Raw genomic sequence first — 17,910 nt, 5'->3', positions numbered from 1 at the left:
CAAATGTTCAAAGATTATTGTATGCTATATACAGATGCATCAAAAAATATTGAAGGTGTGGGATGTGCCTATTGGGATAGCAGTAATAAAATTAGTAAAATGTTTAAACTAAATTCTATTATGAGTATATACACAGCTGAATTAATAGCGATAATGGAAGCACTAAAATATTTATCTAATATAAATCATTCAAAGTTTATAATTTTTAGTGACAGTAAAAGTTCTCTTAGTAAAATTAGTGCTATAAATCCTAAATCAAAAGTGAACTACATTGAATTATATATCATAAATAAAATTAAAGAACTTCAGCAACAAGGAAAGTCTGTTAAGTTGGCATGGGTTAAAAGCCACTGTGGAATAACTGGAAATGAAATGGTAGATGAATTGGCTAAAAACGCGGTGACACAAGGAGTATTAACCCATTATCTTTGTACGCCAAAAGATATTGAATCAAATTTATTCAAAGAGATTAAGAAAGAATGGAAAGAAAGGTATATTGATGAAAACGTAAATACAGGAAACCACTACAGATCAATCAGAAACTATATAACGGATAAACCTTGGTTTTCTAAAATGGAGTCGACAAAAGATATGATAAGAACCATATGCAGAATGAGATTTGACCACTGTCTTACTCCATCATATTTATTTAAAATTAATATAGCTGATAGTCCACAATGTATTTGTGGACAGTTGGGCAATCTACAACACAAAATTTTGACCTGTTCTCTTATCTCTAATAAAGTTAATATGTTTTTAAATTCACTGTATTCTTTGACTGATGTCCACCATCCCATTAATTTAAATTATTTATTAACATTAGAAAATAATGAGTTGGTATACCGACTATTGTATAAACATATTTTAGATATTAAGCTTAAATTGTAATTGTAAAATATAGAGTAAGTATTTCTTGTAAATTGTTATATGTTAAAAGAAAAAGAAAAGAAAAGAAAAGAAAAGAAAAGAAAAAAAAAAGAAAAGAAATATAAAAAAAAAATAATAAAATAAAAATAAAAAAAAAATAAAAAAATAATAAAAAAAAAGAAAGAAAAAATATAAAAAAAAGATATATAAAAAAAAAATAGAAAAAAAAATATAATAATTAAAAAAATATAAAAAAAATATGTAGATAAAAATGAATGACGAACTTGGACAGTCCATAGTAAAATAGCTTTCGAATGAAGTAGAGGGCTAAAGAAGAATGTTGCAGTTTTTACTGTGGAACTCTGAGAACATCATTTGGAAAAAAATTAATAAAAATATATATATAAAAAATTATTAAAAAAAAATACAAAAATAATTATTTATTAGTAGAATTGTTTATTATATTAGTATTAGTTTTAGGATAAGATACGAAAAAATGACTAATAAAATAAAAAATAGTAAAATTGGCGAATGGATTTAGTGTCCGCAGTCATATAAACCCAAACAAACAACAACAACAAAATAATCCCGTAAGACCCTTTTCCGACGAGTTCTCCATGGCAAATGATCATTTTTCCGATGCTGTGCCGTGCCGGCCGTTACAAATGTTTTTTGTACGTACCAGCCTGTGCCGGACCGGGCGTTCATTGTGTGTTCTCAAATGGTACTTCAAACCATGTGCTGTAAGGTTTGTTCCAACAGAACGAAAAACCGTCATGTAACTATCACGTTAATATATAATTAACGTTCCATGGGCTCCATGAGAATGAAATAATACGTTCCATGGGTTATTTTGTTTACTGCGCAGGATGGTGATCGTTGCATGACGGTTTTTCGTTGTGTTGTAACAAACCTTTAGTAAACTGCTTAACCTTTAAACGCGCTGGCGTATTTTGTACGCCAGATATAAGAATTCTACTGCAAATATATTTAAAAAATCTATTTTTGACCTTGTTTATCTATCTAACCTATCACTGTAATGTGCTTTACAATTGGTTTTAGTTTCGCTATAATCGGCGTTCTGAGAAGGTCGTAATTACCAATTGATTATTTATTGTTTCCATTGGTGTACAAAATACGCCACGATTATAGTAATTTAAGAAAATCTTTCAATTGTTTTCTTAGTCATTATGGCACAAAATATATTTTTCTTTATAAACAATACTTTTTCTCATCATCTCATTTCTCTAAAAAATCACATTTAAAAATTTTTTCATTAGAAATTTTATTTTTCAAGAGAATGGATTCCAGTTCGAAATCCCAATTGACTTACTCAGAAGGAACTCCAAGCATTCGCTGATACCGAATAAGGTTTATAACATTATAACAGACAACTTGGTGTATTTTTTCAAAAAAAAAAACCAAAACCGCTGTTTTAAGCGATTCTCTTGTGGCGTATAAAGTACGCCACGCGTGTACTTATGTTATAACTTGATGCGCGTTAGGGTGGTTCAAGATCTTATGTGAAAAACTCAAGTTGAATGTAAAAGTCAAGGGACCCCAATTCTTTTCTAATTGATAAAAGAAGTAAAAATATGAAAGCCATAAGTCACTTGGAAGGCAGAGCTCAATACTGTTTAAATAATGAAAACGGGAATATTTTTATCGATTTTTGAAAAAATTACAAGACATGTTAGGATACAAAAACTTTATTTGTTTATTTTACATTAGAACCTATGGTTAAAATAAGTACATTTTATGGTGAAGACCATAATAAAACTGAACTCTTTAAATTTTGTTTTTGGAAATGAATGGTTTCTGTAGGCTTTCTATAACGGCCTTCTTTGTTGGCTCAATCAGGACTTGTTTTTGATTAGCCTCTACAATCTGCAGTAACAGCTGTTTTTCGTCCTCATCATTTGTTGAGTTTGTTAAAATCTTGAAATAGTTTTACACCTCTTTCTGCGATGTCATTGACCACTTTGATTTTATTTACTGTATTTTTTGCCTCTTTGACGAGTCTTGTTCCCATTCACTTGGGTGTTTGTTTAAAAAGCTTTGCATAATGTTGATTATTATGAATTAAATGTTGTTGAGCACTGCCTTCCATATGTTCTAGAGCAGGGGTCCCAAACTTTTTTGTACCACGCCCCCTTTTGTTAAAATGAAAGCTTCTCGCGCCCCCCCCCTTTAGAATAAATTGTATGCGCCTTAATAGGAACAAAACAAAAACAAATAAGTATTAGCTTGAACACAAAATATTTATTTATTCTGCCATAAGATACAACCATATCAGTTTCCGTAAAATACAAAAATTATTAATAAAAGAAAAATAGATTAAAAGACTAAGTTTTCACTCTAATGGCATATAAAATAACATAATGTTACTCTACATCCCACCAGACTGAAAACACTGGGAACCTTCTCTGGTTACACCTCCGGTTTAATTGTGGTCTACAATTTGCAAGCCATGCGAATGCTGAGACTAAGGAAGATGAGGGAATTTTACAATTTATAATTCACGTCCCATCTGCTCAGCGCGGTAAAGTTCCAACGAGAATGGTTCCCTTCGTACTCCAATCAGAGTAAACATACAAATCAAAAATGAATAACCATTTTCAATTTCGTTGCAAAATGAAAATACAGCCCGAACATATTCCAGTCCAATCAGAGAGCGCAGCAAGCGCCTCTACCGGTTTCGAAACTTATTAGTCTCTCATCAGGAGGCACATATGCTGCTCTCTCTGATCCAACCAAAACAAACCCCGGCGTGCAGTCCTGGATTGCAACGAACGAAATGGCATAAATGCCCTAGCGGCAACTGCTAGCAAAAGACTAAGTTTTCACTCTAATGGCATATAAAATAACATAATGTTACTCTACATCCCACCAGACTGAAAACAATGGGAACCTTCTCTGGTTACACCTCCAAAAATAGATTAGGTTGATAAGTGAGATGGATGTGCTTGTATTTTATTTATTAGTATGCCTATTCGTGGCTTAATTTTTAGTAAGTGCACAGCACAAGTCACTAGCAACATCAAGTTTATTCCGATACTTTGTTTTAATTGCCACAAGTTTTGAAAATCGCACAAATAGTTACTTGAAAAAGGCAAATATAAATGAAGAGCTTCACGTGATACACTAAGATACACTTTGAAATATTTTAATAAAAATGAAGGTTTGTCAATTATAACAAAGTATTTAGCAGAGGAATCGTGCAAAAAATCATTTGGATTTATTTGCAAAGCATCTTCTTGAACTGATTCAGGCAGGGAGTCTATGTTGACATAGAATGGATCAGTTGACATTCAGTAAATAAAATTGTCACAACTGTTTGGGAAGTATTTCTGGAACCCTTCAATTAGGCTCTCCAAATGGTTTGATATTTGGATATTCAAACTTGATCCTTCATAAATGTCCTTGAAGCGTGTTTCTTCTGATATTTTACCCTCCAAAGTTGAGTTACTAAGCCTCCATCACAATGAGTAACTACTATATTTGAGTCTCCACCCTGCAGTTTTCCGTTAAGGCTGTTCAACGAGTCAAAGATGTCTGACAAATTGGCCAATATTACTTGGGTACAATGTTTTTTGAAGGCCATGTTTAGGTCATTAGCCATTTGCTTTTGATGTTCCAAGGTGATTACTTCATCTCAAAGGTCAAATAATCTTGCCAACATATTTCCTTTTGAGAGCCATCGTACTTCTGTATAAAGTATGCTTTACACAGAACTTTACACAGTTTTGTGCTCACTTTCTAAATCTACACAAAGAGTTTTAAACAGTCGAGTATTCAACGCACTGTTTTTTATGTACTTTACTATTTTAATACACAACTTTAAGACAGCCATAAGTTCATTTGGAAGGGTTTTTGCTGACAAGGCTTGTCGATGTATAAAACAATGTATCCCAATCACATCAGCATTTTTCTCTATTACTAATTGCAAATAGCCTGAGCGAAAACCAAGCACTGAAGGTGCGCCATCTGTACATAAACTGATCAGTTTTTGCCAAGAGAGTTCATGTTCGTCAAAAAGCTCTCACACTGCTTTCATAACATTAATAGCTTTTGTCGTGGACTCCAGTCTCCAACTCTGTAGAAAAGAGTAGCTTGTCTTTCATTCTTTCGTTTTGATTATACCGAACATAAACAATTAACTGATAACATTGTTCTATGTCAGTACTCTCGTCTAGCTGAATAGCAAAAAATGGCGATTATTTTACTGCGTCAACTACCTGGTTTTGTATGCCTTCGGTCATATTATTACTGTTGTCAAAATCAATCACAGTGTTGTCAAAAAGAGGTATTTGAGATAACTTTTGCTTACTCTGCGTTACTAGACACAGTTTAACAAGCGGTTAATTTTGAATTTTAGAAAAATAACTAAATTTAATTTAATTTTTAACTTGTCTCTCGCCCCCTGATATGTCCTCACGCCCACCAGGGGGGGGGGCGCGCCCCCCAGTTTGGGAACCCCTGTTCTAGAATGTTAAGATTTGGCACAGATTATTCTTTTATTAGATATAATAAAATGGGAGGGTCCCTAGGTCTCTTAAAAAAACTTTAGTTTTTTGGACCACCCTAATGCGCGTGTAGTTAAAGGTTAAAATAAACTTCACAATTGTAAGACTTCGGTGTGTTTCCTCATATGTACATTTAAATTAGCTGCTTGTCTAAACTGCTTAAAACAAATTTCACACTTGTAAGGCTTTTCCCCAGTGTGAATTCTCAAATGTTGTTTCAAATTAGTTGCATGACCAAACTGTTTAAAACAAATTTCACACTTATACAGCTTTTCTCCAGTGTGTATTATCAAATGGCTTTTCAAATTTCCACCGTCACTAAATTTCTTAAAACAAATTTTACACTGGTAAGGCTTTTCTCCAGTGTGGATCCTTACATGATTTTTCAAGCATTCATTTCGACTAAATTGCTTAGAACAAATTTCACACTTGTAAGGTTTTTCTCCAGTGTGTACCCTTAGATGCATTTTTAAATGTTCACTTCGACTAAATTCCTTAGAACAAATTTCACACTTGTAAGGCTTTTCTCCAGTGTGCACTCTCAAATGTTTTTTCAAATCACTTGTTGCAGTAAACGGCTTAAAACAAATTTCACACTGGAAACATACTTCACCAGTGTGAATTCTCAAATGGTCTTTCAAATTAGCTGCATAAGTAAACTGTTTAAGACAAATGTCACACTTATACGGCTTTTCTCCAGTGTGTATCATTAAATGTTTTTTTAAGTGTCCACTTTGAATAAATTGCTTACAACAAATTTCACACTTGAACGGTGTGTCTCCAGTATGTATTCTTAAATGGTTTTTCAAACTTCTATCTTGACTAAATTGCTTGGAACAAATTTCACACTTGTAAGGTTTTTCTCCAGTGTGTATCGTTACATGCCTTTTCAAATCTCCATCTTGACTAAATTGCTTAGAACAAATTTCACACTTGTAAGGCTTCTCTCCAGTGTGTATTAGCATATGCCTTTTTAAACTTCCAACTGCACTAAATTGCTTAAAACAAAGTTCACACTTGTAACGCTTTTCTCCAGTGTGGATCCTTAAATGTTTTCTTAAATAACTCGATAATGTAAATTCCTTTAGACATGTTTCACACTTGTACGAATTTTCTCGGATGAAAGTCGCCAAAGATTTTCCAGATTCCGGTTTGACCACACTCTGAAGAAAACCTAAAATTAAAACCAAATAATAATAAACTTTGCAGATCATAAAAAAGTAACAATTCTATACTAAATGATCATAACAATTTGCATTTCGTCCCAAGCGATACACCCTCTAGTGGCTATTGAAGTAACCGAGCTAAGAGCCATATTTATTTTATTTCACGTTGAAAGTATACTGTGTTTTTCGAGTTTTTTAGTACTTTATTTTAGCTTTAAAAATGAATTACTATTGTGTTCCCGTTGTAATAATTGGGTCAAAAGGAACCCAAAATTAAGTTTTCATCTCTTCCCAAAACCAATTAGTCCAGAAAGCCACTGCGCATCCGCTAGGAAAAATATTCCGATTCGGATTTTTTGCACAATCTTACTAAAAAAGAACCCCTTTTAACAAATTTGCATGTTGCCAGGACCAAAAGTTGGTCAAACATTTTTTAAACGTTTTTTTTTGTTTTTTCCTAAAATTTTTTTTAGCTTGATTAGCAATTAAAAAACAAAGGAGTTTTGAATATTGTATTGCAAAAAACTCTTCGGGATTTCATCAATCGATGTTTAAAGAATATCTACCTACCTTGGCAACATTCAAATTTTCAGTTTTTCACATAGTTTTTGAGGGTTAAAAATGGCCAATTTCGCAATTTTTCAATTTTTAATCGCTTATATGTCAAAAACTATCAACTTTAGAGAAATGTCACTAAAGACCTTTTCTGTTTGGAATGATCCAAAAAACCTCAAAAAACTTTGTTCCATACAAAAAAAAATAATTTTAGGAAAAAAACAAAAAAAAAAAACGTTTAAAAAGTTTTTGACCAACTTTTGGTACTGGCAACATGCAAATTTGTTAAAAGGGGTTCTTTTTGAGTTAGATTGTGCAAAAAATCCGAATCGGAATAGTTTTCCTAGCGGATGCGCAGTGGCTTTCTGGACTAAAAGAAAACGGATCAGACTGAAACTCAGGTGGTTTTGACATGCTTTTTTATAATTACAAATGCTGAATATGATGTTCCACTACGTTGCAGTTAGTATTGCAAGAGTCCAGAATGTTCAGTGCTGATGGGCGGTAACCTCTTATTGAATTTGAGTGATAAAATAAACTGGATCATAGTGGTTTAGTGGTAATTTTATCGTAACTCATGTGTGGCAACTGTTTTGTGGATTTTCACTAGAGACATGAGGGCTTTTCTATTTTCTACTGTTTTATTCAAATCTTAGTAAGAAATAAAATTTGTAAGTACTGTAAGTAGTAAGTACTAACTGTGTTTCATTTCGTTTCGAAATTTGGCAATGTATCTATCAATACACAGGCGTTTACGAACGGTATGTAAAATGAACGGGAAATACGGCGATACCATGTAATTTTCAGGGGCAACTCCGATTTGCATGAAAATTTGGATTTAGGTTCTACTTACCCTAGACTTCAAAGTTGAATTTGTGCCGTTGGTTTCTTGTACTTGGGGAGTGACAGTCACCCCTTCGTGGGGGTGAAAAAACATACGTTCAAGATAAGCCCGGAAATGGATAAATTAACCGATTATAAGCAACTTTCGTTCCATAGAGTTTTTTATTTAAGTCAATATTGTTCGAGTTATTTGCGATTAAAAATCTTTATTTTTCAACAAAAAGACAAAGATTTTCAGACGGTTTTTCACAAATAAGTCAAAAAGTAAATATTTTATTGAAAAAAAATTTTTTAGCAAATATGTAGTTTAGAAAAAAAAACAAAAAGAGCTGTGAATTCGTAAAGTCTATAGATTCGGCAAAAGCAGATTTGTAGCTCATGAAAAATACGTTTATATTCGTCCAATTCTAAATCGAATATTTCATTGTGAAATAACAAAAAAATGAAGCACTTTTCGGGAAAAATGCATCCAACTTTTTTAAAGTGTTTAAAAAAAGCTTTATTTTAATTTTTCAGCATCGTTTCTTGATATAAGCCAAGCGTTCGATAAAGTCTGGCACAAAGGTCTACTCTATAAACTAAAAAACCCATTGCCTCATCCGTATGAACTCTTGCTTATCTGACAGATCCTTTCAGTTAAATACCATTCAGAATATTCAGAATTATACCAAATAAAATCAGGATTACCGCAAGGCAGCGTGTTAGGACTAATGATGTACCAGCTTTTCACTGCAGATCTACCAACTTCAAGAGCTACAATAACAGCAACCTTTGCAGATAACACTGCAATACTCGCCTCACATCATGATCCAGTAACTGCCTCAAGAAACTTAATAATCCAAGCATGGTTAAAAAAATGGAAAATCGAGTTAATGAGACCAAATCAATCCATGTTACCTTTACACTAAGAAGAGGTATATGTCCAGCAGTGTTATTAAATAATCAAATGATTACTCAGAGAAATGAAGTCAAATATTTAGGTTTACATCTTGACAGAAGATTAACATGGAGGAACACATATATTTACAAAACGAAAACAATTGGGTCTCAAACTAAGACAACTTTACTGGCTTATTGGCAGGAAATCAAAATTAAATCTCACAAATAAGATCTTAATATACAGTGCGTCCATAAAGTAACGCATAAATTTATTATTTAGTAAACCAGCGACTTTAAGGAAAAATTCCGAAGCAGGTCGATTTTTATCTTTAAATTACAATTTTTTGGCATATATATCATACTAGTGACGTCATCCATCTGGGCTTGATAACGTAATCGATTATTTTTTTTTAAATGAGAATAGGGGTCATGTGATAGCTCATTTGAAAGGGTATTTAATTCTCTATTTAGTAATACAAACAATAACATAATTATTTATACAGGCCAAAAAAATTTTTTAAATTAAATTAATTGAGACAAAAAGAAGAATGTATGTAACTTATTTAATTCAAAATTCGTTTTACTTTTGTCAGAAAACAGGAATACATGTTTATTTGACAAATAATAAATGTTGCTTTTCGCTTAAATTCAATGTTAGAGCTGCGACCCACCTGCCTCTTGGAAGTTTAACATTACGCTTAAGCGAAAATCAATGTTTATTTTTTAAATAAAACATTTTTATGTTTTCTGGCACCAATAAAATATATTTAGAATTAAACAAATTACATACATTCATCTTTTTGTACCAATTAATTTAATTTAATAAAACATTTTTTGAACACCCTGTATAAATAATTATATTAATGTTTATATTATTGAATAGAGAATTACATACCCTTTCAAATGAGCTATTACATGACACCTATTCTCATGAAAAAAAATCATCGATTACGTCATCACGCCCAGATGGATGACGTCACTAGTATGATATGTATGCCAAAAAATCGTAATTTAAAAATAAAAATCGACCTCTTTCGGGATTTTTCCTTAAAGTCTCCGGTTTACGAAATAATGAATTTATGCGTTATTTTATGGACGCACTGTATAAAGCCGTACTGAAGCCAATATGGGCGTATGGAATTCAATTATGGGGTTCTGCTAGCAATTCAAACCTCGAAATCATACAAAGATTCCAGAACAAAGTTCTTCGAATTATAACCAGTGCTCCATGGTATGTTTCGAAAACATAATAGAAAAAGACCTCAAAGTTCAATCCATAAAAACTGAAGTCACAAAGTATAGTACAGTGAAAAATACAAAAACAAAACTAGTGCTCACTCTAATAGTGCGTCGACTAAAGCGTTTTAAGTATACAGACTTAATAAACAGATTTAAATAAAATTAGTTAACATGTACCACTACATTATTAACTTTGTTTGTTAATTATATTATAAGGAAGCCTCTCACTGGAGAGAATCCCTACATGTCATTTTTCTTCTAATAATTTTCATAAAATTTACTTATTGTTATGAGTAATAACAGATTATAAATTAAATGGAGCTAAATAAAAAAAATGTTTACAAAAGTTTACGAAATAGGTGAGTTTATAAAATCTCCCCGTGTTTAGCTTCTCAAATAAAATTAATCGTTACGGATTTACAAACCATTTACTTTACTTCTCTATTTTGTATATGGTCTGCAAGTTTCACCGGTTTAAAGTGCTTATTTTTGAAAGGGTTATAGTTGAAAGGGCTTAAACTAGTCACTAAACACGAGTGTATGCAAACTTTGAACAGCCATATCTTAACCAATTTTTGTCTCACAGAAAAACGAAATGAAACCAGCATATTTAGTAAAACCTATAATAGTAAAACCTACAGTTTTTTACTGTTTGAGATTTTTCGTATCACTAATACTTTTAGTTATTTTGAAAAAAAGGAATTTTTCCAAAATTTTTGTTACTATAAAACCGAATTTTTTCAAAAATAAGCACTTCAAACCGGTCAAACTTATAGTGATATGGGAGCAGAAGCGGGGATTTTGGCAGTTACTCGAGCGCGTCAGATTATTACATGAGCAGAAATCTTGTACCCTCAAAATGTAACTCTACCATATATTGGCTCTTAATGCAGGGGAGTTCGTTAAGGGGGGCCGAAAAAAAAAATCGATTATTAAAATTAAAAACTCAAAATCGGCATATTAAGATAAGGTAAGTACATGCAAAAAAGTGTATATTTCAAAAATCTGACGATTTGAGCAGGGCGTAAGGAAATGGGTGAGTCCCAAAGTTTTACAAGAAAAATGCGATGGGTGCGTTCGGACGACCACAGCGGCTGGACAGCTGAGCCAGCGGTAGCTGTCAGACGTCACCGCTGATTATCTAATTATGAATGGATGGCGCTATAATCTAAAAAAAGCAAATATTGGAAATGGAAAATTCAATTAAAAATGGAAAGTCCCCACTAAAATGGAATACTTAACTTTTTTTGGTTTTAGGACCTACTCTTCACAACCCAATAGGTCCCCATAACGCTCGAGTGACTGCCCATTTAGCACACTTTGCTCCCCTACCATAGATCATACTAAACGATATACATATACATACATTTAAAGTAAATGGTAAAGCGGTAACGATTAATTTTATTAGGGTGCTAAATAGAGGGAAATTTTCACGATTTTTTTTTACTAGAAAAAAGGGGCCAACTTTTCTTCAACGTAACTCGTTTTGTGATTTTATTTGTGATCCTAGAAACTTTTGTTACAAATAAAAATAAAGCTTTTTTTAAACGCTTTAAAAAATGTTTATAAGTTTTTCCCGAAAATTGCTTAATTTTTCGGTGATTTCACGTTGAAATATTCGATTTGGAATTAGACGAATAAGAACGAATTTTTCATAAGCTATAACTTTGCTTTTACTCGGTCTATAGAGTTTACTGATACACCATTTTTTTAGTTTTTTTGTAAGCTACACTTTTGCTAAGGCTAAGAATATTTTTTTCGATAAAATATATTTACTTTTGGAGTTATTTGCGAAAAACCGTCTGAAAATGTAGTTTTTTTGTCGAAAAATAAACATTTTCAATCGCAAATAACTCGAAAAGTATTGACTTCCAAAAAAACTTTATAGAACTAAAGTTGCTTATAATCAGTCAAATTCTATTTCCTGACTTATTTTAAGCACGCCTTTTTGCACCTCCGAGAAGGGGTGACTGTCACCCTCCAAGTAAAAGCAACCAACACAACAAATTCAACTTTGAAGTGGAGGATAAGTAAAACCTAAATCCAAATTTTCATGCAATTCGGAGTTGCATCTGAAAAATAACCTCCAAACCGGTCATTTATTGTATACATTTTGTTTTTTTTACAAAATTCATATTTTCGAGCATAGATTGATACCAAATCACACTTTCATACAGACCATATTAATTGCAAAATATTCTTTACTAACCTAACTTGGTTTTGACAAATTTAGGGTTAAAAACGGCTAAAGTGTATTCACAACTTTACAATAATAATTATTTATTATTTGTAAACTTCGAAAATAACATGTACGAGAGAGAATTAGACTTTTTATTGGAATATTTTCAACGGGCTATCGATCGAAGTCTTTAATATTTAAGTAGGTAAGTACCTATGTATTTTACTGTCAACATACTGTAGAATTATTATAAACCGGGAAATATTGACAGAAGTTCAACCACGATTTTCTGAGTCCTGCCCTTTGCAATACTGGAAGGTTAGAAAAGGTACTTACAATTTGTGGAAAAATCCACGGGTTTCCTGTGACATTTTCCTGTGAAAATTAGATTTTCCATGAAAGAAAAAATGGGGAATTGCGATGAATTTCTCAGTCCTGCCATATCCATAGAATGATAGGACACTATCGATTTTATGAAGAAAATTTTTTGGGCAGGAGGGTTGCAAAAGGGCTAAGGGAGTATATACATATACAAACATATAATGAAAATAATGAAATTTTCATAATTTTGTGAGTCCTGCCAACTTAATAAATTAAAAATATTTATTTCAAAATGACCAAAAAAAATGTTGGCATGACGTCTCCTAACGTTTAACTGCACTTTTTCCTTGGAAAGTTCTGTGGAAATATTTCACCAAAATTCTGTGATTTTCTGAGTCATAAAATAAATTTTATTATAAAATAAATAATTTAAGTAGACATTATTCAAAATGGCAGGATGTTTAGGTAGAGGAGAAAACCTCAATAAAAAATCCGTAATCCAAGGTGTGGGACACCGTGTCGAAGGATGGATGACCACACGATACGTGGCCATGAACGGTTCCCTCGGGGCACCTGGCGAAACCTCGTTGTAACGTAGCCTTACCACCACACGCGGGGCTCTGTGGTGGCGAAAAACTAGTTCCCTTGCTACTCGTGGGACCTATATGAGCTCATACACAATTAAAAAAAAACGCGGGCGACCAGAGCGGTGAATCTGGAAGGATAACAGACCACTTTAAGAGGAGGAGTTCTATAAACTACCCCCCTGAAGCCATTTATACTAAAAGAAAAATGTCCACCGGCGACAAGCCGGAAGAAAAAGTATACAAAAAGAAGACATGCTATGAGGCAATCGAGTTACTCGACTACCTTGCGGACATATCGAAGCAGCTTTTAAAGTTTGATTCGCTAGTTAAAGAGCACACTACCACACCGAAGCCCATTAAGGACTTGTGTAAGAACCTCGCAAAAAGACATTCTTTCCAGAAGATGGATCTGGTGAAAGACTGGCTGGTTAAGAACTCAATGGAACCAGTAGAGAAACTGTTAATAGAGAAGGAGACCCAGGTTGATATGGGAGCCAAAAAAACCGTGGAATGCGGTACCCAAACCGACGCATGGCACGGTCCCCCCAGCGCGGTCAGGATGACGAGTTTTGATGGAGTAAACTCTTACGAAGTAAGTTTTGATGGAGTAAACTCTTAGTTTCATGCAGGTGCATGATTTGCGGAAGATGGCTGAAGTCATCTTCTCGAAGACGGAGGTAAGTAAGGTGCAGATCCATACTACGGCCACAAGGAAAGAACGGCTCACCTATGGATTCATAGTCTCGAAGAAAGATTCGTCTTATTCACAATTACTCGAGGGGGTGGAGAAAGCTGTTGGGGACTGGAAGGCGAAAGATGCCATCCGTAGTCTGCGCAGCACTAAAGATGGGAACCTTCTTATTACTCTGGATAAGGACCAGGATGCAGCCAACAGCATCAAAACCGCCATCACTAACGAGGAGAGCGGGTTAACGGCCAAGATGGTGGGTGCGGAGAAGCAGACCATCATACATATAAGAGGCATGACCGAAAATACTGAGGAATCACATCTAAAGGCAGCCATTAAAAAGGAATTGGGCACCTGGGAGCCCAATTTCCTAATTAAGCAACTCAGACCAATGCGTAACAGTACCAAGGCGGCCACGGTGGTACTAAGCGCACAGGCGGCCACGAAAATATTGGAAGTCGGACACCTCAAGGTTGGCCTCGTACGCTGCGAGGTGGAAAAGAGGTACATTGTGAAAAAATGCCAAAGGTGCTGGAGCTACCTCCATGAAAGTAGTAAGTGTAATGGACCCGACCGCACTGGGTGCTGTCAAAACTGCGGCAAGAAGGGGCATGCTTTCGATGCTTGCAAAGAAGAGGAGTTCTGCGCGGTGTGCGAGCAGTCGCACCGCATCGGCAGCGGGAGATGTCCTGCCTTCCGAGAGGCGCTTCAGAAAGTAAAGGCGGCGGACCAAGGTAGATCCTCCGAACCTTCCCCACCACTATTCAACCAGCGGCCGGCCACCGGAAATAAAGTCACTAAAACAAAACGCGCGGGGACTCCGTCTAAGGAAGATATTCCTACCCAAGATATCGCTGCTACTTCTCGCACGCAACAGGAGGAGACCGAAATAAATGAGGCCTTAAGCCGTCGCCCTCCTACTACAGAAGACCTGGAGAGGATGGATGACGAGGTCTTCAACGGAGGAGTGTTTACCGACGAAGGACTTTTGGATAATTACGATGTGATGCTAAATGAGGCCACAGAGAATTTGCGTCGTGTTAGGGAGACGACGAGTTCCCCCTTTCCACCCCTCCACCTAGGAAAGGGAACCTTGGATGTCTCAAACCCCCCTCAAGAACAATGCAGCGGTAGTGGCAGCACAAGTACGCTACCCCCCAAGGAGTCTTCCTATCAGGATGGCTCTGGGGCCGAGGAAAATGTAAGAAATGTCGATTAGTGTTCACCCATTCTGCTTTTACACTTCGGGACTATTGGTTGGGTAGTTTTTCGTTACTAGCGCGATGACGACGGCGGCGAACAGACAGCTCAGGATTTTACAAGTGAATGTTGGTAGAGCCAAGGTGGCGCACGACTTGGTCTATGCGAAGGCCTTAGACATCGGGGCGGATCTGGTGATCGTACCAGAACCCAATAAAAATATCGCTAGTAAGTTTGGGTGGGTGACGGATGTGCTCCGCGACGTCGCTGTCCACCTTATCAATAAGAACGTGAGTATCCAAAAGATCCAAAGGAAGGAGAGTGTAGTCAAAATCAACTTAGTTGATGTGGCTATTATAGCCTGCTACATCTCTCCTAACGTCAACATGGCGGTCTACCGAGATAAGGTGGACAGCATCATGGAAGCTGCTCTGGTGGAAAAGGATTTCATCATAGCCGGGGATATAAACGCGAAATCCGTTCTATGGGGTTCCCCAAGGAACGACAGTAGAGGAGAGGTATGGAATGAGTGGATCTCCTCTCTCGATCTGGTCACCGCGAATAACGGTAAGCCTACTTTCGAGAGGGGGGATTCGCGCACCCATATCAACGTTACGCTGGTGTCAACCAAGTATTCCAGTAGGGTCACGAAGTGGGATGTGCTGGATGACAATCTATTCACATTCCACAAGTATATCTCCTACGAGATCGGATCCAGGGGGTCGACCAGTGGCGGTAGAAAGGTCATGACTTTCGATAGGGCAACCTTCATCGACCGTGTTAGGGATCTCCGCGGGGAGGTCCCTGACTTTGCCAGCCTTAGAGATGTCATGATACGCGCGCATAGGGCGAGCACGAGGCGCAGCCAGATTCCGTATACGGTACCGTACTGGTGGAACGAGGAGGTACAAGCAACTAGAATTCACTGTTTCAGACTAAGACGCATCGCACAGAGGGACAGAACCCTGCAATCCAGGGACACATAAAAACAAGCCAAAAAGGACCTCACCAAGGTCATCAGGAGGTCCAAACGTATGTGCTGGATGAACCTGTGCGATGCGCTCGAGGACGACATATGGGGTGAGGCCTACAGGATTGCCACTAAGGCTCTGCGTGTCGAAGCCCCATATAGACTCACCGAGAGTAGAACGAGAGACATTGCGGACATCCTCTTTCCCAGGAAGCCTGATTTGTTCTTCGTGCCCGCCACATGTGAGCGCCCTGAAGCCGTCACTTCCATGGAACTCACCAGAGCAGTGGAAGCGATCAAGACTGGGAAATCGCCAGGACCAGACCGTGTGCCGCCGGAGGCCGTTAAAATTTTGGTAGCAGCGCAGCCTGAGTTGGTCAGATCGGTACTGACCCAGCTCCTCACGGCTCAAATTTTCCCTGACGTTTTGAAGAGGGCACGCCTTACCCTAATTCCGAAGCCCGGTAAAAATCCGGAGGAGGCCAGCTCCTACCGACCGATCTGTCTCCTTGATAGTCTAGGCAAACTCTACGAAAACGTAGTTAAGAACCGCCTACAAGCGGAATTGGATGCTATAAACGCCATCTCTGATAGGCAATTCGGATTCAGGAAAGCCAGATCGGCGGTAGATGCTGTTAAGTTCATTACAGACCGCGTTAAAGCCACGGCGAGGAGGTGGGCAGTAGTGATCATGTTCGATGTTAAAAATGCATTTAACTCGGCAGGTTGGGGACATATAGTCCGCAGGATGGAGGCCCTCAACGTGTCGAGTTATCTGACAAACGTGATCAAAAGCTACCTAACTAATAGGTACGTGTCTGCAGGTAACGACGACATTAAACTTACGGCAGGTGTTCCACAAGGGTCCGTCTTAGGCCCGACGCTGTGGAACATCCTCTACGACGAGGTCTTAAATATACGATACGGTCGGGACTGCATCGCGGTTGCATACGCTGACGACCTGGCCATTCTCGTAACCAGCGATATGTACTGGGAGGTGGTTAGTACGGCCGAGATGTGTTTCAGGCGGGTGAATGCCTGGATGAACGAGAACGACCTTGAACTCGCAGGCGGTAAGACAGACGTGGTTATCCTAAAGGGACCTAGGGATAGACCGGACCTGTTGTTCCATTTTGGAAACAGCGAGGTCAAGTCGAGCCTCTGTGCCAAATATCTTGGCGTGGACCTCGACAAAGGGCTGGGATTCACCAAACACCTCGCAAGGGTGGTGAGGAAGGCCGAGGCACAAACTGCAGCTCTCCGGAAAATAACACCAAATATCGGAGGGCCAAGTAGTGCCCGGAGAAGACTGTACCTACACGTCGTACAGTCTACCCTTCTCTATGGGGTTCCGGTCTGGGTTGAGGTTCTACGTCACAAGACATACAGAGATATGATAAACAAGGCACAGAGGAAGCCTCTGTTGAATGTAGTAAGCTCATACAAGACTGCATCAACCGTGGCTCTACAGGTGATCGCGGGCGCCCCTCCCATACATCTGCTAGCTAAGGAACGCCAGTTCCTATATGAGCACCGCCACGGCCACTTACCCGAGGTAAGATCGGCCGCACGACAACAACTCCTGGCGGACTGGCAGCTGGAATGGGAGGCGGAATCTACCAAAGCCCAGTGGACCAAAAGGCTGATCCCGAACGTAGAGTCGTGGTACGCCTGCGAGTTCAAGAGAGTAAATTTTTACTTTACACAATTTTTGACCGGTCATGGATCATTCAGGGCATTCACCCACAGGATCGGGAAGTCGGACGACGACCTGTGCCGGACCTGTCGCGTGAGGGAAGACGCAGAACACTGCGTTTTCCAGTGCAGCGTCTTTGCTCACGAGCGGGTCAGGCTACGTAGTAGGTTTGGCGACATCGGCCCTAACAATAT

At 37.3% G+C, this 17,910-nt stretch overlaps 1 protein-coding gene across 2 annotated transcripts in view; it reads right to left on the bottom strand.

Moving 5' to 3' along the window:
* Positions 1-2,560: 2,560 nt before the first annotated feature.
* The window catches only part of LOC126882241 (zinc finger protein 85-like), a 72,628-nt gene continuing 57,278 nt past the window's right edge, over positions 2,561-17,910 (bottom strand). For both annotated transcript variants that reach the window (XM_050647064.1, XM_050647065.1), the window contains one exon: positions 2,561-6,567. In XM_050647064.1, the coding sequence (XP_050503021.1) occupies positions 5,486-6,567 (1,082 nt within the window). In that variant the 3' untranslated portion in view covers positions 2,561-5,485. The remainder of the gene's footprint in view (positions 6,568-17,910) is intronic.

Source organism: Diabrotica virgifera, chromosome 3 (assembly GCF_917563875.1).
Source record: "Diabrotica virgifera virgifera chromosome 3, PGI_DIABVI_V3a".
NCBI lineage: Eukaryota > Metazoa > Arthropoda > Insecta > Coleoptera > Chrysomelidae > Diabrotica > Diabrotica virgifera.
Note: the sequence above shows the minus strand (reverse complement) of the source record. Positions and strands in the feature narration are given on the sequence as shown.